The 27,088-nt window shown below is 33.8% G+C and overlaps 1 protein-coding gene across 2 annotated transcripts in view; it reads left to right on the top strand.

The window, feature by feature from the left end:
- LOC134718490 (uncharacterized) overlaps window positions 1-23,168 on the top strand; it is a 42,501-nt gene extending 19,333 nt beyond the window's left edge. For both annotated transcript variants that reach the window (XM_063581061.1, XM_063581062.1), the window contains exons 8-23: window positions 1,711-1,782; window positions 2,457-2,513; window positions 2,889-2,945; window positions 3,875-3,979; window positions 5,703-5,843; window positions 6,331-6,384; window positions 7,617-7,757; window positions 8,804-10,447; window positions 11,191-11,265; window positions 14,740-14,946; window positions 16,228-16,262; window positions 17,504-17,627; window positions 18,474-18,548; window positions 19,326-19,400; window positions 20,822-20,935; window positions 22,908-23,168. In XM_063581061.1, coding sequence (XP_063437131.1) covers window positions 1,711-1,782; window positions 2,457-2,513; window positions 2,889-2,945; window positions 3,875-3,979; window positions 5,703-5,843; window positions 6,331-6,384; window positions 7,617-7,757; window positions 8,804-10,447; window positions 11,191-11,265; window positions 14,740-14,946; window positions 16,228-16,262; window positions 17,504-17,627; window positions 18,474-18,548; window positions 19,326-19,400; window positions 20,822-20,935; window positions 22,908-23,068 — 3,137 coding nt within the window. In that variant the 3' untranslated portion in view covers window positions 23,069-23,168. The remainder of the gene's footprint in view (window positions 1-1,710; window positions 1,783-2,456; window positions 2,514-2,888; window positions 2,946-3,874; window positions 3,980-5,702; window positions 5,844-6,330; window positions 6,385-7,616; window positions 7,758-8,803; window positions 10,448-11,190; window positions 11,266-14,739; window positions 14,947-16,227; window positions 16,263-17,503; window positions 17,628-18,473; window positions 18,549-19,325; window positions 19,401-20,821; window positions 20,936-22,907) is intronic.
- The last annotated feature ends 3,920 nt before the right edge of the window (window positions 23,169-27,088 follow it).

Below are 27,088 nucleotides of genomic sequence, written 5' to 3'. Positions count from 1 at the left end.
GCATATGATCAAAAGATCATAAAACGTCATTTTGCCAATCGCATGTATTATCAGCCATCGGTCAATATCAGCCCTTGAGCCATGCAACTCTTGGGCTGATATTGAACCTAGGGCTGATAATACATGCGATATGAAAAATGCCATGTGATAATCTGATAATACCACATTCCTTTTGAAATTGTATTCAATATCAATTTGCTATAGAACCAGGTTTAATCCAGCATTTTTTACATTTGAAAATGTCTGTACCAAGTCAGGAATATGACAGTTCTTGTCCATTCGTTTTTGATGCATTTTGTTTTTTGATTTTGCCATGTGACTATGGACTTTCCAAATTGATTTTCCTCTGAGTTCAGTATTTTTGTGATTTTACTTTTTGGTATTGGACCTAGTTAGAAGCATAGTAATTGTATGCCCCAGTGAAAGTTATTTAGTAATAACCTTTTGCATTTGTACACATAACACTGAATGTTTAAGGAATAATTAATCCAAGAATTAGAATTAAGAAAAACATTCAATATGTGACCAACCAACACATAAATGCATGAATGTGCATACCACATGAGTTAATCATCAGAGTTTTTCAGTCAAGCTTTTATTTTTATGCCCCACCTAGGATAGTAGAGGGGCATTATGTTTTCTGGTCTGTGTGTCTGTTTGTTCATTCGTTCAGTCTGTCCATTTGTCTGTCTGTTCATCCCACTTCAGGTTAAAGTTTTTGGTCAAGGTAGTTTTTGATGAAGCTGAAGTCTGATCAACTTGAAACTTAGTACACATTTTGCTTATGACATGATCTTTCTTATTAAATAATGCCAAATTAGAATATTCACCCAATTTTGCGGTCCATTGAACAAGGAAAATGATAGTGCGAGTGGGGCATCCGTGTAATTTGGACACATTCTTGTTGGTCCTATTTTTAAATTGGTCTACATTAAGGTCCAAAGGGTCAAAAATTAAACTTAGTTTGATTTTTAACAAAAATTGAATCCTTGGGGTTCCTTGATATACAGTTTTTATGGTTTACATGTCTTTATAGCTTGTTGTTCTGTGTGAGCCAATGCTCGATTTTGAAGGCTGTTCCTTGACCTATAATAGTTTACTTTTATAAATTGTTATTTGGATGGAGAGTTGTCTCATTGGCACTCATACTACATCTTCCTACATCTTGCTAATGACTTGAGTTACTTTCATATAAAAGGGTATATTATATATTGTTAATATCAAGTTTTTAGCTCACCTGGTTAAAATCTCCAGGTGGCAATTGAGATAAATAGAGGTGGATTTAGAGGGGGGCCGCTTCCCCTTTTCTATGAAAATTTTGGTTGACTATATTGAAAATCACTGAAGCATGACTGTAGACTGTAGCACTTATGAAAACTTCTGGATCTGCCACTAATGAATTTTTCAGATAACTTGAAAATACTTACATGTAGATAGCAAATGGAATATTATCTTCCACAGTACTATAAAAATCAAGTAACTCATGCAACTAGTTGATTTCATTTAAGAATATAAATATTCAAAATATAAAACCTTAACTTTAAAAGCTTTAAATTTTCTTTCATGTGAAAAGCGTATCATAAGATTGGAATAAAGCTTTGACATTGGGATGTCTCCTATTTTCAAACTGCCAGACCCAATATTTATTTTTGATTAGTTTTAATTGAGATAAACCCTTAGCAGAACATTGCATACACTCTTGTTTTTTAGTTTTGAAACTACCATCTGATGATGAAGATGAGGAGAAACAAGAATTAGACCTAAGTAATGAGGTTAAACAAGGTAACTTTGAATAATTAAGTGTATCCATACATCTTTCCTACATGGTTCAATTAATTCACGAAATCTAGAGAACATTTCATAGAATATTTACAGAATTCGTTCGAAACAATAGCATCATTTGCTGAGCTTGTTTAAGATGTTTTACTATATCATATATATGCATGTTCTTCCTGTTAATTGAGTGTAAAGTTTGAATTTTTGTGTTCTTTTTTTGTATCATTTTCAATCATCTACATCCTAAAAATAATTATCACACTACAGGTAAATTATCATGTTGTGATTGGTTAAACACTGTCACATGGTAACCCCCTATGGATTTGTATGGGGTTAGCTACATTGTAACTTCTGTCAATGGTGACTTCATCTATTGATGTTGTTGGGTTTCACTGTTTATTTTTCTTCGGAACCCAGCAGGAAAAGTCCTGTTTGCAATATTTTCTTCATACAGTTTACTACTGACCCGTACAAAACCATAGAGGGATATTAAATCCGCCTGCCTCATCACCTATTTATTTTACTAACCCTCTTTGGATCTGTAGGGAGTCAGTAACAAACCATATAACTTATAATATTGGGACTGATAAGTGTGCTATCCTTGTTCAAGGCCACATTTATATTTGAATCTGGAGCCATGATTTATCATAGGTCATTATATTTCTCCTGTTTAATTTTAGTATTGAATCAACCATCAGAAGATGAGGAAGTTGGTAGTAATATTGGGGTTAGAGAAGGTAATGTGAACTTTGTAAAAATCATGCGCAAATTTTATTTTGGGAACGATGAATTTTGTATTGCTATGCAATACTCTCAGTGTGCTGGATACTAACCATGCCATTCTGTTTCCACCCTGATTATCTTAAACATTATCATAGATGTAGATAAACTGTAAAAAGCAAAAATGTTCAGCAAAGTATGATTTACAATTCAGTCAATATAACTTAAATTGTTAATTTGCCTTAAAGAGTTATTAGCGTTTAAAGACAATTTTAAACAATTTGTTCATCATGTTTGTTAACTTTAGATAATCTTCTCCTCTGAAACTACTGAACATATTGCAGCCAAACTTATTTTAAATGATCCTTAGGATGTTTCCTGTTTTATTTTAGTTTTGATACAACCATTAGAAGATGAGGAAGAGGGCAGTAATATTGAGGTTGAAGAAGGTAATGTGAACTGTTGTTCAGGTATATTTCCGATTGCTAATGGGTTTCGGACATTAATTGTCTAAATCAAGCCAGAGCTTTGTCCTTAGTATAAATTTGCTTGGCTGTATTTACTTTTTTTATGACTCTGTCACAAAGTGGTTTGGGCCATATAGTTTACCCTTGTCTGTCTTTCTGTCATTCAAACAGCAAACCATTATACTGGCTTTTAAGCTCAGGGGGACATAATTTGACGTCTGTCGTCTTTGTCGTCTGTCATCGTAAACTATTTAAAAAATCTTCTTCTCTGGAACTACTGGGCCAAATACCTTCAAACCTTAAATAAATATTCCTTAGGGTATCTTGTTTGTAAATTGTATCCAAAGTTTTGATCCATCGACAAACATGGTTGTCATTGCTAAAAATAGAACATAAGTGTAAAATGCAGTTTTTGACTTATATCTCAAAAAAATTGATTTCACTGGCTGATATATTTTTTGGGGTTTATTTGAAGGAAAGATAAAGTTGGGTATTAAGAGTTGTAGCTCATATATATGGATAACAATAAAAAAAATATACTGGAAGACATGTACTCAAATTCATATGAAAATCAAACTTCAGATAAATTTAACTGCTAGTATACTGTTGACAATATATGCCAAAATTTCAGAACCTCACTTAAAAAACAATGATTGGTACATGTAGAGTTGTAAAGCCAGACTGTACAAAACATCACTTTAATGATCAATTGACATGGTAAAGGACATATGCATGATGTTAGGTACTCACACTTCAAAGGCACGTGTTATTTTACAGAGTCATTTTACTATGTTTGATTTGTTCTTCATGAATTGAGATTATTCTAAGTGGCATTCCTTATTTTGTTTTCCAAAATTTTGTAAAACAATTATAGAAGCATTATTTATTTTTTCTTTTGTTATTTATTGCAGAAAAATCTGAAGGGGAAACTGAAAAGCTATTTGTATGTGCCCTATGTGATAAAAAACTAAGAAGTAGAGAATCATTTCTGAGCCATATGGGCGTGCATTTCACTGGTAAGAATTTGGTGTATTTAGATTTTTTTTATGCCCCACCTACGATAGTAGAGGGGCATTATGTTTTCTGGTCTGTGTGTCTGTTTGTTCATCAGTCTGTGCGTCCGTCCATCTGTCCCGCTTCAGGTTAAAGTTTTTGGTCAAGGTAGTTTTTGATGAAGTTGAAGTCCAATCAACTTGAAACTTAGTATACATGTGCCCTATGATATGATCTTTCTTATTTAAATGCCAAATTAGATTCTTAACCCCAATTTTACGGTTCACTGAACATAGAAAATGATAGTGCAAATTTCAGGTTAAAGTTTTTGGTCAAGGTAGTTTTTGATAAAGTAGAAGTCCAATCAACTTGAAACTTAGTGTACATGTTCCTTTGATAACATCAGTCAAATTTTAATGCCAAATTAGAGAATTTTTCCAATTTCATGGTCCACTAAACATAGAAAATGATAGTGTACGTGGGGCATACATGTACTGTGGACACATTTTTTTTTAATGTGAAATGAATTAAGAATTTAACGCTAGGTTTACTTTAAGTTGCAACTTGCACTGTCATTGATTTAATGTGAGAGTGGGACATTTATGATTTGAATCTAATTGCACAATATTGCGCAATAGCAAGAAATTTCTAAGAGCACAGTTTTGCTATATAGTAAGAAATATTCAATTGCACAGTATTGTCTCATTTTCAAATTGGTCTGCATAAGGTCCAAAGGGTAAAAAATTAAACTTTGTTGGATTTCAACAAAAATTATATGGGGTTCTTCAATGTGCTTAATCTAAACATGTATTTAGATTTTTAATATTTGGGCCCAGATCAAATTGATCCACATTGAGGACCTCAATTTGAGATCATTAGGGTCTAAAATAGAACATTATTTGATTTCATTAAAATTGAATTCTTAGGGTTTTATGATATGCTGAATCCAACCATGTGTTTAGATTTTGGATATTGGACTTAATAGGTAAATGTCCAATTTAAATTTTTTAAGTTTTTAAGTTTAAAGTTCTCAGACCACATTCATTTTGTGTCAGAAACCTATGTTGTGTCAACTTTTTAATCACAATCCAAATTCAGAGCTGTATCAAGCTTAAATGTTATGTTCATACATGCCCAAACTGTTCAGGGTTTCGACCTCTATGGTCGTATCAAGCTGCGCCCTGTGAAGCATCTGAATACTGTTTAGATTAGAGATGTTGTATCTTTGAAACATTTACTGTGGATTCATTTATTTTCGTGGGTACCAATTTTCGTGGATTGAGGAAAACTTTCATGTTCGTGGATATTTGATTTCGTGGTTTTGCCAAAGTCTGCACACAAGCCATAAGAACATTTGTCATTCGTTGAACATTTAATTTCGTGGTTCAACTGTTCCCACGAAATCCATGGAAATTGGTATCCAACGAATAATAATGAATCCACAGTATCTGATTTCACTTTTTATTCTAAAGATAATAGTTTGTATGACAGCCGCTATCCTGGAAATAAGGCATTCAGCTTAAATCCTTAGCAATAAAGTAACACCTAGGCAGTGAGTTTATTGCCTACAAAATGTTAGGCATTAGTCTTAAATCCTGAAAAATATGTGCAGGCATATAACTCAATTCCTAGGTGTTAGCTTATTGACTAGGATTTAGGCTTCATACTTAAGATCACTTTTTGCCACTACCATATACATGTACAAAACAATAAATAACAATAGCTATTGATTTTATACTTCTATAGATAATGTAAAGAGAATGCTACCCAAATCAAATGATACTACAGAACACATACCTGCTCAAATTGAAATGAATAGTCAAGGGAAAGCCAGTTGCAGTGAAGGACCAAAAAAGGACAGAGGCCCACCACTTAAATCCTCTATGGGTATATTTATTTGAATCATTTTTTTATGTAGGGTTTGTAGAACATTAAGAGTAGATTTTAGTAATTATCTAAACTAGGCTTTTTTATGAAGTTAAGAATGTATTTTTTTCAGTGATCTGAATTTATGAATTTATTTAATGAATAATGTGAACAAGTCCAAATCTTTGTGTTCTTGAAATTTTATAACAAATTGACAACATATTGTTGGGTTACCGACCCTGTAATGATGATTATTTTACAGTTTCAATTATTGTCTTGAATTTATTTTAATACAGGAAAAGTGAAATTGAAAACAGTAAAAAAAAATAAGCAATTAAAATCTACAAAAAAGTAAGAAGGACTGAAATTGTCAACCATCTTTTATAAGAGTTATTGCCCTTTAAAGAAGATAGTAAGACAATTTTTGGGTGTAATCCTAGTTTTTACAATTATTTGTGTAGCTTATTTGCAAAATTTCAGTGATTTATAATATTTTTTTTTATGTCAGTTGGTTTAGATGCAGGAGATGCCAGTCAAAATGAAAGTTACAGTAAAGATGGAGGTAAACAAATTTATGCTTTTTTGTCAATTTTGCTGTGATTTCAATTGTATTGATTAATATTACCAGAGTTCCTTGAAAACTTTTTAGCTCACCTTTCCCTTAATATAATTAGACCGTTGGTTTTCCCTTTTGCATGGTTTTACATCAGTAATTTTGGGGCCCTATATAGCTTTTTGTTTATGTGAGCCAAGGCTCCGTGTTGAAGGCCATACATTGACCTATAATGGTTTATTTTTATTAATTGTTATTTGGATGGAGAGTTGTCTCATTGGCACTCACACCACATCATCCTATATCTATTAAGTTTTTGCAATAACTTGGTGTCTTTTGTCGCTTCTGTTGTCCGTCCTTCAGTGTAGACTATTTCAAAGATCTTTTACTATCAAACTACTTTACCAATTAAAGCTGAATAATTTTTAATTGATTCGCTAATAGGGTCTTTGCATCGGAACTTAACACTTTTACTATAATATACCAGTTGTTTGCATGACACGGGTTATGTTCTTCTCATATATGTTATGATGGTATGATAATTGTGTGCAGTGGAAATGCACAAGTTCTTTCAAACTGACATAACATTTATTTTTTATTTTATAGAACATAGAATAAAAAACTGTTCTACTTATTCCAAGCAATCATATTTTCTTTTCTTTTAACTTTGATGTCACATCTATCTCTGAAACAATTTTAAATTGAATAAATCTATTGTTACAAAAAAGAATAGATTTTTACCACAGGGTGTGAAGAGTAGGGTTTCTCGAAACACTTGCTTCTACATCCAGAAAGTACAGTCCATTAATTGTTATTCATAACAATAAATTTTTTTTAATAGCATGAACAGAAGTGATTACTAGGATAGTGTTCATTACAATTGCATAAAACATTCGACAGCTATTTAGATTTGGATATTGGGCTCTGTTTTTAAGTTGATCCACATTAGGGTCCAAAGGGTCAAAATTAATATTGTGAGAGGCTATTTAATTTTGGGCCTGTTTTCAAATTGTCATCTTTGAGGTCCAACATACAAATGTCTTCTTTTAGAGAATCACTGAATGGAATTAAACCAAACATAGCAGGAATGTGCCTTATGAGGGTGACCAGATTATTATTTTTTTATCTAGGACAATTAAAGTACCCCTTCCCCAAGTCACTTATTCTTAAAAATGTCAAATTGTTTTAAATGACAGTCAATGTCCAAAATATCTGTTTGATATATTTTTATTTTCATACAGATAATATTGAAAGAATATCACCTGCATTCAATGATACTTCAATACGCATACCTGCACAAAATAAGATGAATTGTCAGGAGACAGCCAGTTGCAGTGAAGGACCAAAGAAAGCTAGAGGCAGACCAGTGAAATCATCTACTGGTATATTTATTTCATTAGATTGGATGGTCTGTTTGCGAAGCAATAAATTTGAGATATTTGATATACTACAGAAATGAATTTGAAATTGATTACATATACTTTTATAGCCTATAATATGAACACAAAAAATATGTTGTAATGATGAAACAACCCTCCATCCAAGATCCAAAAGTAGTGAATATAAGCAATATAGATCATACTGACTTGGGACAGGTATAAAAAACCGCACAACAATACGCACAATATGCACAGTAAAACTAGTAAGAGAGGTCTGAATTTGATGTCAGAATATGAAACAAAAGAAAATGAACAAAATGACTTTAATATTTTTCCTTAATCTGTAGACTATCTGCCTTGTGAAATTAGCTTTCGTAATGATTATTTTACTTATCATTTTTTGGACCACAAGGGTTGTCCTGCCATTTTTGAAGTTATAAATGAATACTGTACACAATTGAGTAATTCACTTACAGAATTTAAGTATGTATGTAATCTTTTATAAAAAATCTTCTTCTCTGAAACATCTGTGTCAAATTTATCCACAATTCTCATTAGGTTATTTGGTTTTAAAAATGTGTCGAATGACCCCACCTGCCAATTATAATGGTGGCCATAGCTAAGATCAGAACATAGGGGGAAAATGTAGATTTTAGTTTATCTCCAAAGCATTTAGAGTAAACACTGACCAGTTCTACAACACATTGTTTGGTTGCTGCCCCTGAGCTAGTAATTAACAGTAATTTTGTAGTTTTTTTAGCTCACCTGGCCCAAAATAATCTAAGGTAATCTTTTCCTGAAGGTAGAAAATCCTAAGTTAAACCTATCTTACTGTTAAGTGCAATGTCTTTGTTTTTGGTAAAAAAGCACATGCTCAACAATTATTTTTAAGCTTAGAAACAGTTTTATTTTTGTAGGCAGAATACAGTCCTCAGCACATCTCCTGCTTTCATTATTCCCTAAACAGACAAATTAAATTAAAGTCATGAGTGGCTCTCTTTTATTGAATGAGTTTTTATTAACTTGATTCTTTTACATGTTTCTTTCAGGAGAAAAAAGCAAATCAACAAGGTCAAAACCTTACAGACCCTGCCCTTTCTGTGGTCTCCTTATGGCTAGATTGTCCAATCACATCCTTCGCAAACACAAAGATATTCCTGAGGTCAAAGTTTTAAAAAGGCTGCCCCATCAAGATCAAGTAAAGCAAATGGCTAACCTGAGGAAAGAAGGTATTTGGAAAGCTAATTTAGACCAGGTGAAAAAAATGGAGGATGAAGGATCTCAAGCAGAAGTAAAATATTTTAAAGAGAGGGAGCATGGAGCAGGTCAACTTGCTTACTGTTCTTTATGTAAAGGTTTTTTAACAAAGTCTTACTATAAGAGACACAGATCCACATGCACTGCAGTTGAATCTACAACAACTACAGCAAAAGCCTTAGATCCAGTGCATATTGCATCTCCAAAGTTTACTTCTTCATTTAACTTTGATGTTCTAGCAAAATTCCATAATTCTGAGGTAGGAAATTTATGTAGAACAGACAATCTTATAACATCATTTGGGCTGCAGATGTATAGAAATGTGGAGGCTAAGAAAAGTAAAAAAGAAGAAAAAAGAAAATCAGTTATGTCAGATATGAGGAGACTGGCCCATTTATTGTTAGAATTTAGAAAACAATGTGAGATAAATGGTGATGCTGAGGCTAAATCAGCTGTAAACATGTTTGACAGAGGCAATTTTCATTCGTTGGAGTCATCCATTTTAGCCCTAACAATAAATGAAGAAACTGGGCACACAAAAGCAGGGCTAAAAATCGGATATGGCTATCTCATAAAGAGAGTTATCAAATATCTCACTGGAGAATTTCTCATCCAAAAAAAAGATGCTGAAGTTGATGAGATTAAGCGCTTCGGAGATTTATTGGAATTTTGCTGGCCAGGTATATTTGGGGATGCAGAATATAAAATAACTGTACTAAGACAGAAAGAATTGAGGATGCCATCTCGCCTTCCAGATGAGGATGATGTTAAGATGTTGAAAGAATGGCTGGAAAATAAAATCAAAGACATTAAAACCAAATTCCAATTTATAACTTCTAATGAATATGCTGAGATTAGAGATTTACTTGTATGCAGATTAACACTATTTAATGCTCGAAGAGGAGGCGAACCTGCTAGGCTTTTACTATCAGAATGGGATGATGCAGAAAATGGGGTCTGGTTTTCGCAAGATTCAGTGGAAAAGGTGGAGGACCCCATTGAGCAAAAATTATTATGTGAATTAAAGATTGCATACCAAGCAGGAAAAAGAAAGCTTGTGTCACTGTTAATACCCCAGGATTGTTGGGATGCCATTAGAATCCTTGCAGATGAAAAAGTTCGAGATGATGCCGGCATTGGGAAAGGAAATAAATTTTTATTTCCCACAACTGCTGGTAAAGATGAACATGTAATTGGATGGAGTTGTGTAAAAAAATGTTGCAAAAAAGCTAGACTTAGCAAGGACATCACTGCTACTGATATGCGACACAGGGCTGCAACTTTATATGCTGCAATGGACATCCCAGAAAAAGAGCGCCGATTATTTTATTTACACATGGGGCACAGTGCAGACATGAATAGAGATGTATACCAGTGCCCTGAATCTGTGAGGATAACAACATCTGTTGGGAAAGCTCTTCAATGTTTAGACAGGGGTAAGTACATTGTTAAGGATCATAACCCTTGGCTAGCAAAGATGTAGTTGAGTTTTTGATTTCATATAATTACAATAGTTTTTATAATAACTCCCCTCCTTCATAAAATCAGTCTTGTCATTCATTCTATCCATGCACTCCATGAAACTTTGCATACAAGATAAGGCGTCGTATGTTTAGATATAAGAAGCAAGACAATAATGGGGGTAAGTCCCAACATTAGAGTTTTACATGTTCATAAAAATAAAATGTGATATATTGTCAGTGAGACAACTCTCCATCCAACAACTGAAGTAGTAAATATAAACAATTAAAAGTCACAGTACAACCTTCAGCATGAGTCCTTGACTCACTTTGCTACAAATGGCCCTAAAATAACTTTTATAAAACAATTCAGGCAATACAAACACACAGTCAGATTTATTTAAAACGCCATAATGAAATATTATATGACACAATTAAACATAAGATATATATATATACATAAACTATAAAGGTCTAAAAATCAGAATTAAGAGATACAATATAACTGAAGATGCTGGAGCCAAAACAATCAATTTTAATGAAAACCTACTAGTTACACTTGTCAAATGATGAAGACAAATATATATCCTGAACCAAATTAAACCTATAGATGAAAAATAAGTGTCCTAAGATTTTTGCAAGCAGATGTGGTTCTCAACTCTGATTGAGGTTTGCCTTTGCGTTAAATGTTAATGCTGAAAGTTAATTTTTTTTTGCAGGAAACATGAAAGCTTCCTCATCAAAAGTTGCAGAGACTGGTCCAAAAAATCCAGAAATTACCTTCTCTCTTAAAGGTTAGTCAAATTTAATTAGTTAAATGGTACATACAGTACTGTGAAAGTACTTTAATTCTTGTGGTTTGAGCAACATTTACATCTTCATTGGTTTTTAGATTCATTGATTTTAGTTTTCAAAAAAAAAAATTGAAAAATTTAAGCCATTACATATGAAGATTACAAATTGTTTGAATTGACAGAAACTGCAAAGTAAACATTGACCCATGTAAGTTATAACAAACTCACTTAAACCCTGAGATCATGTGATCAACAGATTAAAGACCATCAAAGGTGTTAATTAGGTCACCTAAAGAAAACAGTAACATGAACTTTTGATATAAATGTATCTTGAATTTTAAAATAATTCTTATCAAAATCAAGCCCAGGATAAAATTACTATTTCCCATATGTACGAGAACTATGAGGATATAAAATTAACACTTTATCGTACTAGCATCTCGCTACCAGAAATCTGACTTTCATTTATCAAAATTTTGTTTTTATAATAATTAAAAGATTAAAAGTTGCAGTTTAGATTATTAAATATTAAATGGGTATCATTCTGCATGCAGTTGTAGTTCATAGTGTGTTTGCCCTGTGACTTTTTTTTTATAATATTCTGTACTTTCACAGTTTACTAATTATATATGACCAAAAGTGATTTAGTTATAGTGTAAAGTGGTTTCCTTGCGTAAATTATGTTTTTTTATTATGGTACATTATCAGAGGAGTGTTTATATTTTATGTAGTTTTCTTTTGTTATTCATATTTTTATATAGTATTTGTATTGTTGTGCTGACTGGTCTTTTCCATTTAGTTGCTCTCTAATATATCCTATTATGTCTTTTACTACTTATTATATATGAATTTCATTCAGTCTGCCTGTAGATGGATGTCTATCTGTTGGTCAATACATTTTTTTAGTGCAACTCTTTCTCACATTAACAATGTTTTGATGAAACTTAACCTTGGTACCGGCTTAAAAATACAGATATTGTTTTAATTGATTTGCTGTTAGTCTGATATATGATTTGGAATTTATCTTAAAGGGACATTAGCTGTCAAATTGAATTCATGTTCTCTGATTTGAATCAAATTCTCATTTGGGATTTATAACTATGTAAAACATTTATCCAAATTATAAAAAGTCTAAAATTAACACTTTACCGTACATTTGCTCAAAATATGTAGCTTTATTTTTAGGCAGTTAAACTGCCTTATACAAGCACCCTGGATTTGTGTTATACCCAATAATTGCTGAAATACTTGCCATTGTTATTATCTAGCTGGATTTTATGTTATTTATAACTTATTGGACAGTTTTTCATACTTTTAATTCTGATTTACAAAAAATATTACAAGAAAAATCTTAAATGATCGTCGATTTTTCCAAAAGTTTTGAAGTTGCACATAGGAAGTAGAGCACATATGTAGTTTATTATCCCCTGAGCTTTTGGCTAAGATGTTAAAAACAAATGTATGAAATATTTAATCGCTGAAAATCTCTAAAGACAAATAGTTTAGATTTCCCTAATGGCAAAAGTTGAAGGAATCAAATGAATTATAAGGGGGTCTCTAGGGTAACTGTACACCATCCTGTTTGAGAACTTGGAAACATTTGAGATCCTCAACCCTAAACCATAATTATTCATGTATTGGACAATATAATAGTAACTAATCAAATGAAATATAGGGGGGTCCCTGGGGGTCACCCACTCCTCCTGTTTGAGAACTTCATAACCATCAAGATCCCCACCCCTACACCATATATATTCATGTATGGAACAATATAACAAATCATATTAAATATAGGGGAAGTCCCTGTGGTCACCCCATCCTTCCTGTTTGAGAACTTTGAAACAGTGGGGATCCCAACCTCTAAATTAAATTAAATATAGGGGGAGTCAATGCAGTCACCCCACCCCTCCTGATGGAGTTATTGGAAACAGTCAAGATCCCCAACTTTAAATTAAACCATATATATTCATGGATGAGAACTTATCAAATGAAATATAGGGAGAGTTCTTAGGGTCACCTTACCCTCTCCTGTTTGATAACTTAGAAACAGATGAGATCCCCATCCCATAACCATATATATTCATGCATTGGACAATATAACAAATCAATTGAAATATAGGGGAAGTCACTAGGATCACCCACTCATTCCTGTTTGAAAACTTGATAACAGTTGAGATCCCCACCCCAAACCATATTAATTCATATGACAAGATAAAAAAATAATTGAAATATAGGCGTAGTCCCTAGGATCACCCCACCCCCTCTTGTGTGTGTTTTGATAACTTGTAAAAGATTGAAATACCAACTCCTAAACCATATTCATTCCTGTTTTTCATTTCAAAAAAGACTGAATGACATACAAATGATAGTGCAAGTGGACTTTGGACACAATCTCGTTATAATTACCTGTCATTTTATTCCAAACTTAGACATCATAGACTTGGGGTGAAGGTGGGGGTCATTTACATTTACTATGAACTGGTCAGTCAGACCTCACCTTTGATCCCTGTAGTAGTAAACATTTGTCTGATTTGTGTCTCATACCTTTTGTACTGTAGAACACAAACTCAGTTTTCTTTTCAGGAAAGCAAGTCCATTCATACTTTTACAAGCTCGTACTAAAGTCAAATTGAAATACTAACAGTCAACTTATATGAACATTAACTATAAACTAGAAGAACTGCAATCATTGCGAATTTGTACCACTGCAGACTCATGACAGCGAAAAAAATATACTTGATATATGTGTTGCTTTTGAAAACCTTGATAAACTATGAATTATTTGCATAAATGTACAATTATATATGAATGTTTAATGTTTGTTCTTTTAAATCTTTGAAAATAAATTGAAGCAATATTACCACAGTTTTCATAATTATGTTTGCCTTGGTTTTTGGTTATCTGCCTACAGTGCTTACAGCGGCTTTATTTGTGTACATAAGCCTAGATGCCACCTAAATAATTGACTGTTGAGTTGATCTTCAAATTATTCAAAATCAGTTGTATTAGTGTTTTGGTTTAAATATTTCAGCCTTGAACATCACTGAAGAGACATTATTTGTTGAAATGCACATCTGTTGCAACAAATTTGGTAGTTTATGTTATTTATATTATGCATTGTAAGTGATTATAATACTTAATGAGATGATCAACAGAAGTCACAAAAAAAAAAAGATCAGGAACCTTTAAATGTAAACAGTCAATTGTTGTAAATCTTTATACGTTAATAAATAATGTGGTTTAAACAGAATTTTTTTTCTTAACCACTGAATATGTACCCGTTTTTACAAACTGATTAGGTTGAGGAATGATAAAATAATAGTTTTTGTGACTGTCCTTAACATGATTAATGCTTGTAGTAATTGCCAGATTGCAATATCAGGTTCATTCATTGTCCATAGACAATAAGATCAAAAATATTATGTTGTTAATGAATAACAGAAATATTTAAATGTTGGTTACTTTTGATTTCAGACTTTTTGAATGAACTGGTGGATGATAATGTTGCAGTAAGGGCAATATCAGGAAAAGGATTGATAGAGGAAGATGAAGTAGAACAAAGACCAGAAAAAATAAGAGCTGCAAGCTGCATGAAAGATCTGATGCTACAAGATGCAGCAAAAGAATACTTCACAGGTGATGCTTGGCTGGCAGCTGAATCAGTTTTTGATTTACTTCCAGGTATGAAGAATGAAAATAATATGTTTCATGCAAAAATCTATTTTAAGCGCCTTCTATCCAATAGGTCAAGTTTCTTTTAATTTGGCGTCATCTTCTATATAAACATCCATAAGGTTTTTTTGTCCTCTCAAACTGGATAGTGGGACCTACTGAAAATTTGTATACTTCAATGTCAGGAGCTTCAGGACGTTTAATTTTGGTGCTTTTGGTGATTTTTTTTAAATGGGCCTGTTTTTAATTGGAATATGCATTATCTCCGTGATATGACATCTGTATTTATGTAGTCACCCTAGTAGTGCACATTTTTTGGGATGATCATGCATGCATACATTTTTTCCAGTTAATTCCATTTGGGTAGTGTATAAGTCAATGGAGTGGTTAATCGTGCATGTGAATTTTGTGAGTGGGATTTGGAAGGTTAAACATTTCAGAAGGTGTAAGAGTCAATACTTTCTTTAAAAATCCATACCTGTAAGTTGACATAAAAATGTTAACTTTGCTTGGTAATTTGTATGCCCAAACTATAGCAGGGGGACATTTGATTTTACCCTTGTCTGAATGTACCTACGTACGTCTCAAAATTTGTTTCTGTTCTCTAACTTAAGTTTGCTTCAATCAAATGTTATGTAACTTGTACACAAGGTGTATTATCACAAAATACAGATCAAGTTTGAATGATGGTAGTGTCACTCTAACCATTATAGAGTTCTGTCCCTTTATAAATGGAAAAATTACAAAATTTTAAACATAACTTTGCCTCTACCAAATGTTATGTACAATGTTTATTACACAAAACACAGATCAAGTTTGACTTATGGTGGTGTCACTTTTACCGTTCACAGTTATGGCCCTTTATAAATAGAAAAATAGCAAAAATTTTAGTTTCTGTTTTCTGACTTGAGTTTGCTTAAACCAAACATTAGAAAACTTATACACAATACTTTTTACCACAAACACAGATGAAATTTGGTTGCATCATTTGAATCATAATCTGGTTAAAAATGGAAAAATTGCATAATTTTTAGTTTCTGTTCTATTACTTAAGTTTGTCCCTACCAAACATTATGAGACCTATACACAATTTACAATACTTGTTTGCCAAAAAAACCCAGAACAAGTACATGTTTGGGTAGTGTCACTTTTCAAGTTCTTGAGCTATGTCCCTTTATAATTTTTAAACAGGGGCATCATTTATGGACACAACATGACAATCTCCATTTATTTGTGTTTATCTCCAATATGTTATTCTGAACATATCAAACTGTTGGTGGTTTTTTTCAGACTGTAGTGATGATGAATCCGAGAGATCCCACATGGTAAATATCACCCTATAGCTAGTTAATAATACATGTTGTATTTTTGTCAGTACTTGATATTTACAAGGTACATAAATGTTTTATAGTGATTTTGAAAAAAAGATGGATCATACATAAACTGAGGAACCTTTTTAAAAAGCTTGTAGAATTTTAAAATATTTTTACTCATTAGATGACTAAATGGAGGTCATGCTTGATATGAAGGATTTTCACTTTCACTGTTCATGAGTTATGGTTCTTGAAAGATTGAAAAATGGCATATCCAGTTGTATTTGTGCATTTATTCATAAATCCTTCAAAGCAAAGCTTTTCAAATTTTAATATGTTGTTAGTTATGATAAAATGGAGGTCAATATAAAAACGAAGATGTGGTATGAGTGCCAATGGGACAACTGTCCACAAGAGACCAAATGACACAGACATCAACAAATATAGGTCACCATACGGCCATCAAAAATGAGCAAAGCCCCATACTTGATAGTCAGCTATAAAAGGGCCTGATAAGACAATGTAAAACAACTGTTTTGTATTGATGATTGTCACTATTCCTGTGCAGGATTTTGGTCCTTGTGATTTTGAAAAATGCTGGGACCCAAATAGATGTAAAAAAAGTCTGGTTTCTTGACATTCTGACAGCTGTTGTTTAAACATTCTTTCTTACATTTTATGTCAAGTTCAAAAGTATTAAGTATATTTGGATGTCTTGTATGCTATGAATCTTGAAAGTGGAGGCTTTACTGCAATTGCTATGTTTCAGAATACATACACACTTTCATAACAGATTTTGCAGGTTCTTCCATAAAATATTTTATACACCTTAAACAGGAAAGTTTTGAGAGTATTTAGATATTGGGAGATGTGATGTGAGTGCCAATAAGACAAATCCCCATCCAAATAACAATTTATAAAAGTAAACCGTTATAGGTCAATGTACATCCTTTAAAAAGTAAAATCACAAAAATACTGAACTCAGAGGAAAATCAATTTGGAAAGTCCATAATCACATGGCAAAATCAAAATACAAAACGCATCAAAAACGAATGGACAAGAACTGTCATATTCCTGACTTGGTACAGGCATTTTCAAATGTAGAAAATGGTGGATTAAACCTGGTTCTATAGCGCTAACCCTCTCACTTTAATAACAGTCTCATCAAATTCCGCTACATTTACATGATGCGTTAAATAAACAGTCACAATTAATAAAATAGTCAACAAGTCTTAAGTTTGTTTTCTGTTTAGATTTTAAATACAACAGATGTAAGTGATATAAACTTAAGAGATTGTGAAGATGAACCATGTTCTTCAAATGATTCTATGATATCTGGTGATACAGAGGAGCAAGTAGAGAGAAGAACAAACAAAAGTAAGTTTAAACTTAGAACAATGGCTGTCTTGTATAACTTGTTATTAATTTTTTTTAAATGAATGGGTAAATAATGTGATAGTGAGTCAAGCTGTGTTCTTGTTATCAATTTTGCTTCTTTTCAATGTTGCACATCTAATTGGCCTATTTAAAGAACAAGTCCCTTGAACATCAGGTGCCAATGTTTTTAAATCCTGTCAGGTTGAACATCCGAAATACAAACTTTCCATGCAGCTCAACAGTTGTTTTGTTAAGTGTTTTGAAGTTTTACTTACATATGTATGTTCTAAATGGAAGTTAAACTAATTAACACTAATGAATTTGGAATAAGTTGCTAGGGACAAAATAGATCGTTGCTATATGGTAACTCAAATAAAGTTCTCCGACCACATTTATTGTGTCACGAGTCTATAGTAATGTATAACTAACTTGATCATATTCCAAATTCACACCATTTCAAGCTTGAAAATTTTGTCCAATCTTGCTCCAACTGTTTAGAGTTTGACCTCAGCAGTAATATAAAAAACCTCCAGATGGAGCTTATTTCTTAAACATAGATAAGAAAGGAAGACAATAACAATCAAAACCAAGGAGTAAACAAAGACTCACAAAACCAAAGGACATTTACATCAACAGTTATAAATAATAATTAAGAAACAACATGAACTCCACTATAAACCGGGAGTGAAATCAGGTGCTCTGGAAGGGTAAGCATTTCCTGCACTGTATACGACACCCATCGTGTTATTTCTTTGTTCAGTTCGGTAATGATGGAAAGTTCTTATGACTGAGAAAGAGTATTATAGATTGCATCATACTATATAGTTGAGTTATTGTTATTTTTAGGGAAAAGTTCAACATATGATGATAACAAGGCTGCAAAACTTCAGAAAGTTCCAACTGAACCTGAGGCAGTAAAAGGTAACTTTCTATAACTTTGACACTAAAGCTGCAATAATAATTTTATCTCATACAGTCAAACCTTAGTAAACTGACCCTGAATAAACTGGTTTCCTGTTCATTCAGCTAAAACTAAAGTCCTATTGTTTTTACTTCAAAGTCTTTCTTAAAATACCCTTTGTAAAATGGACCCTGTGTATTCCAAATTCCTGTCTAATGATTTAGTCTCAATACTCTTATTAACATCAATTATTACTTGTCAAAACTAATCTCTTGTGTCACAACTCAGATAACACAAGGATTCTAATGCAAAAAGAAACAATGAACACAAAGGGAAAGTGTCAAATCAGAGACTGATGTTACAGAGGTCTATTTGACAAATTGATCACATTCCAAATTCACACCATTTCAAGCTTGAAAATTTTGTCCAATCTTGCTCCAACTGTTTAGAGTTTCACCTCAGCATTAATATAAAAAACCTCCAGATGGAGCTTATTTCTTAAATATAGATAAGAAAGGAAGACAATAACAATCAAAACCAAGGAGTAAACAAAGACTCACAAAACCAAAGGACATTTACATCAACAGTTATAAATAATAATTAAGAAACAACATGAACTCCACTATAAACCGGGAGTGAAATCAGGTGCTCTAGAAGGGTAAGCATTTCCTGCACCGTATACGACACCCATCGTGTTATTTCTTTGTTCAGTTCGGTAATGATGGAAAGTTCTTATGACTGAGAAAGAGTATTATAGATTGCATCATACTATATAGTTGAGTTATTGTTATTTTTAGGGAAAAGTTCAACATATGATGATAACAAGGCTGCAAAACTTCAGAAAGTTCCAACTGAACCTGAGGCAGAAAAAGGTAACTTTCTATAACATTGACACTAAAGCTGCAATAATAATTTTATCTCAAACAGTCAAACCTTAGTAAACTGACACTGAATAAACTGGTTTCCTCTTCATTCAGCTAAAACTAAAGTCCTATTTTTTTCACTTCAAAGTCTTTCTTAAAATACCCTTTGAAAATGGACCCTGAGTATTCCAAATTCCTGTCAAATGATTCAGAAGAAGAAATCTTCAATTGCACAATATTGTGCAGTAGATTTGCAAGATCTTGACATTTGTTTTGTGGCAAAAATGCGTACTGTGGATTCATTTATTTTCGCTGGTATCAATTTTTGTGGATTGCTGAAAACTTGCAATTTCGTGGATATTTAATTTCTTGGTTTTGCCAATCTCTGTATACAGAGCCTAATGATAATATGAACATTGAAATTTGTGGTTCACCTGTACCCACAAAACCCACGAAAATTGGTATCTAACGAATAATAATGAATCCACAGTATTATGTTAACAATTTGACAAGTTTCCCTCTGTTTTAAACTTTTAAATTTTTCCTGTCAAATTTATTCAATTAGAACTTCTGTGGATGCATTATTATTTGTTGGATACAAATCATTGTGAATTTGGTGGGTACAGGTAATCCACAAAATCAAATGTTCAACAAATAAAAAAAAATTCCATAAGTGTGAATGCAGACTTTGGCAAAACCATGAAATTAGATATCCATGAACATGTTAGTTTTCCTATTGGTTTCATCATTATTCATAGCAATTTTACAATTTTTCTGTTGATGCAATTTTTGAATAGCTGACCCATCTGATTTTCTATATATTACAATATCATTGATCTATGTTTCCCCCACACCAAATGATGTTGCAAGTTTCCCTGAACTGTTGAATTTACAATCATACACAAATTTTTTATCAAACTATAGGAAGTATCTTTCTTGTCAATGTTATGTGCCTGTACAAAATACCAAAGCCTGTTTTACATGAGAACATTAGCTGGCCTAATTTTTTCAAATCTAGCATGAAAACACCTAGCCACTGGCCAGATAAAGGAATTGGCTATACATGGGAGGTACTTCTGCATATAATTGCAGAATTGTAAGCCTAACGTGGACCAATAAGGGAGGTGGCCGTTCTAGGGTGGGGCTGTTTCATAGAGGGACTACTGTAGTGATAATTAATATTGTATTGGAATTTGTATATGCAGCTGATGAACGATATGGATATACATTAGAATTTGAACATCAACATTTAATTATAAATTAGAATAAATATTTTGCAGGTTTTCAGAATTTATATTCATGGAAATTAAAAGGTTGATGTTCAAATTGTTATTTATTTCAAACCCAAAATCTATGGAGATTTTAGGTAACTTGATTTATGAGTGATTACAATTATTAAACAAGTAGCTTTGTAATTGAATATTTTATAGGAACAAAAAGAAAATATAAATTATGGACTGAAGAGAATACTAAAGTAGTGGATGTTTATTTTAAGAGATACATTACAGATACATCTAGCTTGGACAACAAAGGGTCATTGCCAGGTAAACTTTTGCATTATCGATTATCAAATACAAAACCTATGCAGAAAAATGATCACTAAGCCAACTGCATTGCTCAACTGGACCAGGCCATCGACAATAACGCTTGTCCGATTGCCCGGTACTAGAGGTGAAAAAAGTCAGACAAGTAAAAGCTGTATCAAGCTTGTCCGTCGGGACAAGCACAATTATTCAGCAGAAAATAAATGTAATCCAACTTTGAAGAACAAAGTTATTATAAACAAAAAACACGAAAACAAATATTAATTTGATATGTTTCTGCATTCTGTTTATTTAAATGCAAAACTTTTTTCTTCAACATGTTTACTTGCAATTGATTATTTTCAACTGGTTCTTTGTCAGATACTTTTTAACAGGTGAAAGGTATTTACTGATCCGAATCAATGATGCGTTTTGTAGATCAGGTAACTTAACAGGACAGTTCGTCACCTCAAGTTTTAATAGACAGTTTGGCACTGAGAAAACATATTTAGTAGACATGATTGATAGACAGTTTGACAAGGCAGGAGATATTTTGGGACCAAGACAAATCAGTACCTCATTTTGCTACATTATTCTGTTCCTTATAAGAAATACCATACCAGTAATTTTTTCACAAAAATATTTTTTTTAATTTACCATTAAATTCACAAACTCATATTTAATCATAAGTAGAAAAAAAACCAATACTGACAATATGGTGACCTATAGTTTTCTGTGTCATTTGGTCTCTTGCAGAGAGTTGTCTCATTGGCAATCAGACCTTATCTTCTTTTTATTGATTGCATTTCAATAAACTTTTTTCAACTTAAAAAAAAACCAGGATACAAATCCAATGAGTGTACAGGCCTATCAGATGGTGCCTCTTGTTTAGAGTCTGATGAGACTGACATTGATGAAAAACTAGAACCTTAGTCCCGTGACATGACTAGATTTAGTTGTACTTGACTCGTATTTTTGAAAAGTATTTCAAATCAAAAGAAATACATCAAATCCTGTCTATTGTTTAAATTCGTTTTGTTCCTTTTATAAACTAAAAATGTAAAAAGGTTATTTTTTAATAGAAATTTTTTGGACAAGTAACAATATCATTGGGACAAGTAAATTTTGGTAGGACAAGTTGAAAAAAGAGTATCGTAGAGGCCTGCTGACCCCAGTTGAACTAAGAGTTGAGGGCTAGCTGGCTATCAGTTGAGCAAATAGTTGAGGGCCAGTTGAGGGCTACCTGGATTCAAAACATGCCTCTTTTGGGGAGATCTTGAATACTTGTAGAAAATTAATTTTGCTTACATACTGGTTCCCAGTTGTGTTCTCTTTGATCCACCTCACAGAGACATAACTTGGGAATGTTAGCAGTAAATAAACATGTGCATATTGTTTAGATTAAAATCTGTTGTAACCTTTCATTTGAGGTGGGGGTAGTTAAGAAAATTAGTGTTAGTTAAAACTCTGAAAAGTTCAGGGCAAAGAAAAGTTGAAAATATGCAGCACAGCTCTATATCTTGACCTTTGAAAAAAATTTTGGTGAATATTAACTTTCAATTCTAGGATAAACAAAACTTCATAGTAAAAGTAGTACAGTTTTAGCCATAAAAGGAGTTCCTATGGGAAATTGCATTGTCAATATTTACAGAAATGCAACCTATAACAGGTAACCCTCAACTGTCCACCACATGGCCATCAACTGGCCCTCAACTTTTTTTTCTACAGGGGAAAGGCATGGATACCTTAGAACTAAATTACAACACTAAGAGATTGTAAAAGTAGCCCAAAGAATAAAAAAATAAAAATAAAGCAAAAAGGAGAAAAAAGTAAACAAATATAACATCAAATATAAAAGTCAGCCACATTTCAATAGACACTGCCTTATCAAATGCACATTATGGGTAACTCTGTAAAATAAATTCCAACAATTTTTTTTTCTGTATGCTTAATGAATAACTATGCCAATGAACAAGATTGTTGTTTTTTTCAGGATCAAAAGATGTAAGAGAGTTTCTTCAGAAGCATCCAATCCTTCAAGATATTGAAATTAAAAAAAGGATAACAGCCATCAAGACAAAAATCTTCAATGATAGAAAAGTTTACAGAGAAAAAATTTCAAAGAAACTTAAGAAAACCCTCCAAAGTATGTGAGCATTCTGAATATCATGCATTCCATATAATAGATTGACTTGTAATAGGCCTCTTAATCTGTAATCATCCTCATCTCTCCACCAATAGCCAGTATCATGTAAACTGAATCTGCGTCATCATCTCTCCACCAACAGCCAGTCTTATGTAAACTGAATCGGCTTCAACATCTCTCCACCAACAGCTAGTCTTATGTAAACTGAATCGGCATCATCATCTATCTACCAACAGTCAGTCTTATGTTAACTGAATCGGCATTCTCATCTCTCCACCAACAGCCAGTCTTATGTTAACTGAATCGGCATCAACATCTCTCCACCAACAGCTAGTCTTATGTTAACTGAAACAGCATCAACATCTCTCCACCAACAGCCAGTCTTATGTAAACTGAAACAGCATCTCATCTCTCCACCAACAGCCAGTCTTATGTAAACTGAATCGGCTTCAACATCTCTCCACCAACAGCTAGTCTTATGTAAACTGAATCGGCATCATCATCTATCTACCAACAGTCAGTCTTATGTTAACTGAATCGGCATTCTCATCTCTCCACCAACAGCCAGTCTTATGTTAACTGAATCGGCATCAACATCTCTCCACCAACAGCTAGTCTTATGTTAACTGAAACAGCATCAACATCTCTCCACCAACAGCCAGTCTTATGTAAACTGAAACAGCATCCTCATCTCTCCACCAATAGCCAGTCTTATGTAAACTGAATCGGCATCAACATCTCTCCACCAACAGCCAGTCTTATGTAAACTAAATCGGCATCAACATCTCTCCTCCAACAGCCAGTCTTATGTAAACTGAAACAGCATCCTCATCTCTCCACCAACAGCCAGTCTTATGTAAACTGAATCGGCATCAACATCTCTCCACCAACAGCCAGTCTTATGTAAACTGAATCATCATCAACATCTCTCCACCAACAGCCAGTCTTATGTAAACTGAATCGACATCAACATCTCTCCAACAACAGCCAGTCTTATGTAAACTGAATCATCATCAACATCTCTCCACCAACAGCCAGTCTTATGTAAACTGAATCGGCATTAACATCTCTCCTCCAACAGTAAGTCTTATGTAAACTGAATCAGCATTCTTATCTCCTCACCAACAGCCAGTCTCATGTAAACTGAATCATCATCAACATCTCTCCACCAACAGTCAGTCTTATGGAAACTGAATCGGCATCAACATCTCTCCACCAACAGCCAGTCTTATGTAAACTGAATCAGCATCATCATCTATCCACCAACAGCCAGTCTTATGTAAACTGAATCAGCATCATCATCTATCCACCAACAGCCAGTCTTATGTAAACTGAATCGGCATTCTCATCTCCTCACCAACAGCCAGTCTTATGTAAACTAAATCGGCATCAACATCTCTCCACCAACAGCCAGTCTTATGTAAACTGAATCAGCATTCTCATCTCCTCACCAACAGCCAGTCTTATGTAAACTGAATCATCATCATCATCTATCCACCAACAGCCAGTCTTATGTAAACTGAATCATCATCAACATCTCTCCACCAACAGTCAGTCTTATGTTAACTGAATCAGCATCAACATCTCTCCACCAACAGCCAGTCTTATGTAAACTGAATCAGCATCAACATCTCTCCACCAACAGCCAGTCTTATGTAAACTGAATCGTCATCATCATCTCTCCACCAACAGCCAGTCTTATGTAAACTAAATCAGCATTATCATCTATCCACCAACAGCCAGTCTTATGTCAACTGAATCGGCATCAACATCTCTCTACGAACAGTCAGTCTTATGTAAACTGAAACAGCATCCTCATCTCTCTACCAACAGTCAGTCTCATGTAAACTGAATCGACATCAACATCTATCCACCAACAGCCAGTCTTATGTAAACTGAATCATCATCAACATCTCTCGAACAACAGCCAGTCTCATGTAAACTGAATCAGCATCATCATCTCTCTACCAACAGTCAGTCTTATGTAAACTGAATGGACATCAACATCTCTCCACCAACAGCCAGTCTTATGTAAACTGAATCGGCATCAACATCTCTCTACCAACAGCCAGTCTCATGTAAACTGAATCAGCATCATCATCTCTCTACCAACAGCCAGTCTTATGTAAACTGAATTGGCATCAACATCTCTCCACCAACAGCCAGTCTCATGTAAACTGAATCAGCATCATCATCTCTCTACCAACAGTCAGTCTCATGTAAACTGAATCAGCATCATCATCTATCCACCAACAGTCAGTCTCATGTAAACTGAATCGACATCAACATCTCTCCACCAACAGCCAGTCTCATGTAAACTGAATCGACATCAACATCTCTCCACCAACAGTCAGGTCTCATGTTAACTGAATCAGCTTTCTCATCTCCTCACCAACAGTCAGTCTTATGTAAAATGAATCATCATCAACATCTCTCCACCAACAGTCAGTCTTATGTAAACTGAATCAGCATCAACATCTCTCCACCAACAGTCAGTCTTATGTAAACTGAATCAGCATCAACATCTCTCCACCAACAGTCAGTCTCATGTAAACTGAATCGACATCAACATCTCTCCACCAACAGCCAGTCTCATGTAAACTGAATCGACATCAACATCTCTCCACCAACAGTCAGGTCTCATGTTAACTGAATCAGCTTTCTCATCTCCTCACCAACAGCCAGTCTTATGTAAAATGAATCATCATCAACATCTCTCCACCAACAGTCAGTCTTATGGAAACTGAATCGGCATCAACATCTCTCCACCAACAGCCAGTCTTATGTAAACTGAATCAGCATCATCATCTATCCACCAACAGCCAGTCTTATGTAAACTGAATCAGCATCATCATCTATCCACCAACAGCCAGTCTTATGTAAACTGAATCGGCATTCTCATCTCCTCACCAACAGCCAGTCTTATGTAAACTAAATCGGCATCAACATCTCTCCACCAACAGCCAGTCTTATGTAAACTGAATCAGCATTCTCATCTCCTCACCAACAGCCAGTCTTATGTAAACTGAATCATCATCATCATCTATCCACCAACAGCCAGTCTTATGTAAACTGAATCATCATCAACATCTCTCCACCAACAGTCAGTCTTATGTTAACTGAATCAGCATCAACATCTCTCCACCAACAGCCAGTCTTATGTAAACTGAATCAGCATCAACATCTCTCCACCAACAGCCAGTCTTATGTAAACTGAATCGGCATCATCATCTCTCCACCAACAGCCAGTCTTATGTAAACTGAATCAGCATTATCATCTATCCACCAACAGCCAGTCTTATGTCAACTGAATCGGCATCAACATCTCTCTACCAACAGTCAGTCTTATGTAAACTGAAACAGCATCCTCATCTCTCTACCAACAGTCAGTCTCATGTAAACTGAATCGACATCAACATCTATCCACCAACAGCCAGTCTTATGTAAACTGAATCATCATCAACATCTCTCGAACAACAGCCAGTCTCATGTAAACTGAATCAGCATCATCATCTCTCTACCAACAGTCAGTCTTATGTAAACTGAATGGACATCAACATCTCTCCACCAACAGCCAGTCTTATGTAAACTGAATCGGCATCAACATCTCTCTACCAACAGCCAGTCTCATGTAAACTGAATCAGCATCATCATCTCTCTACCAACAGCCAGTCTTATGTAAACTGAATTGGCATCAACATCTCTCCACCAACAGCCAGTCTCATGTAAACTGAATCAGCATCATCATCTCTCTACCAACAGTCAGTCTCATGTAAACTGAATCAGCATCATCATCTATCCACCAACAGTCAGTCTCATGTAAACTGAATCGACATCAACATCTCTCCACCAACAGCCAGTCTCATGTAAACTGAATCGACATCAACATCTCTCCACCAACAGTCAGGTCTCATGTTAACTGAATCAGCTTTCTCATCTCCTCACCAACAGCCAGTCTTATGTAAAATGAATCATCATCAACATCTCTCCACCAACAGTCAGTCTTATGTAAACTGAATCAGCATCAA

The sequence above is a fragment of the Mytilus trossulus genome, chromosome 5 (assembly GCF_036588685.1).
Source record: "Mytilus trossulus isolate FHL-02 chromosome 5, PNRI_Mtr1.1.1.hap1, whole genome shotgun sequence".
NCBI classification, from domain to species: domain Eukaryota; kingdom Metazoa; phylum Mollusca; class Bivalvia; order Mytilida; family Mytilidae; genus Mytilus; species Mytilus trossulus.
Note: the sequence above shows the minus strand (reverse complement) of the source record. Positions and strands in the feature narration are given on the sequence as shown.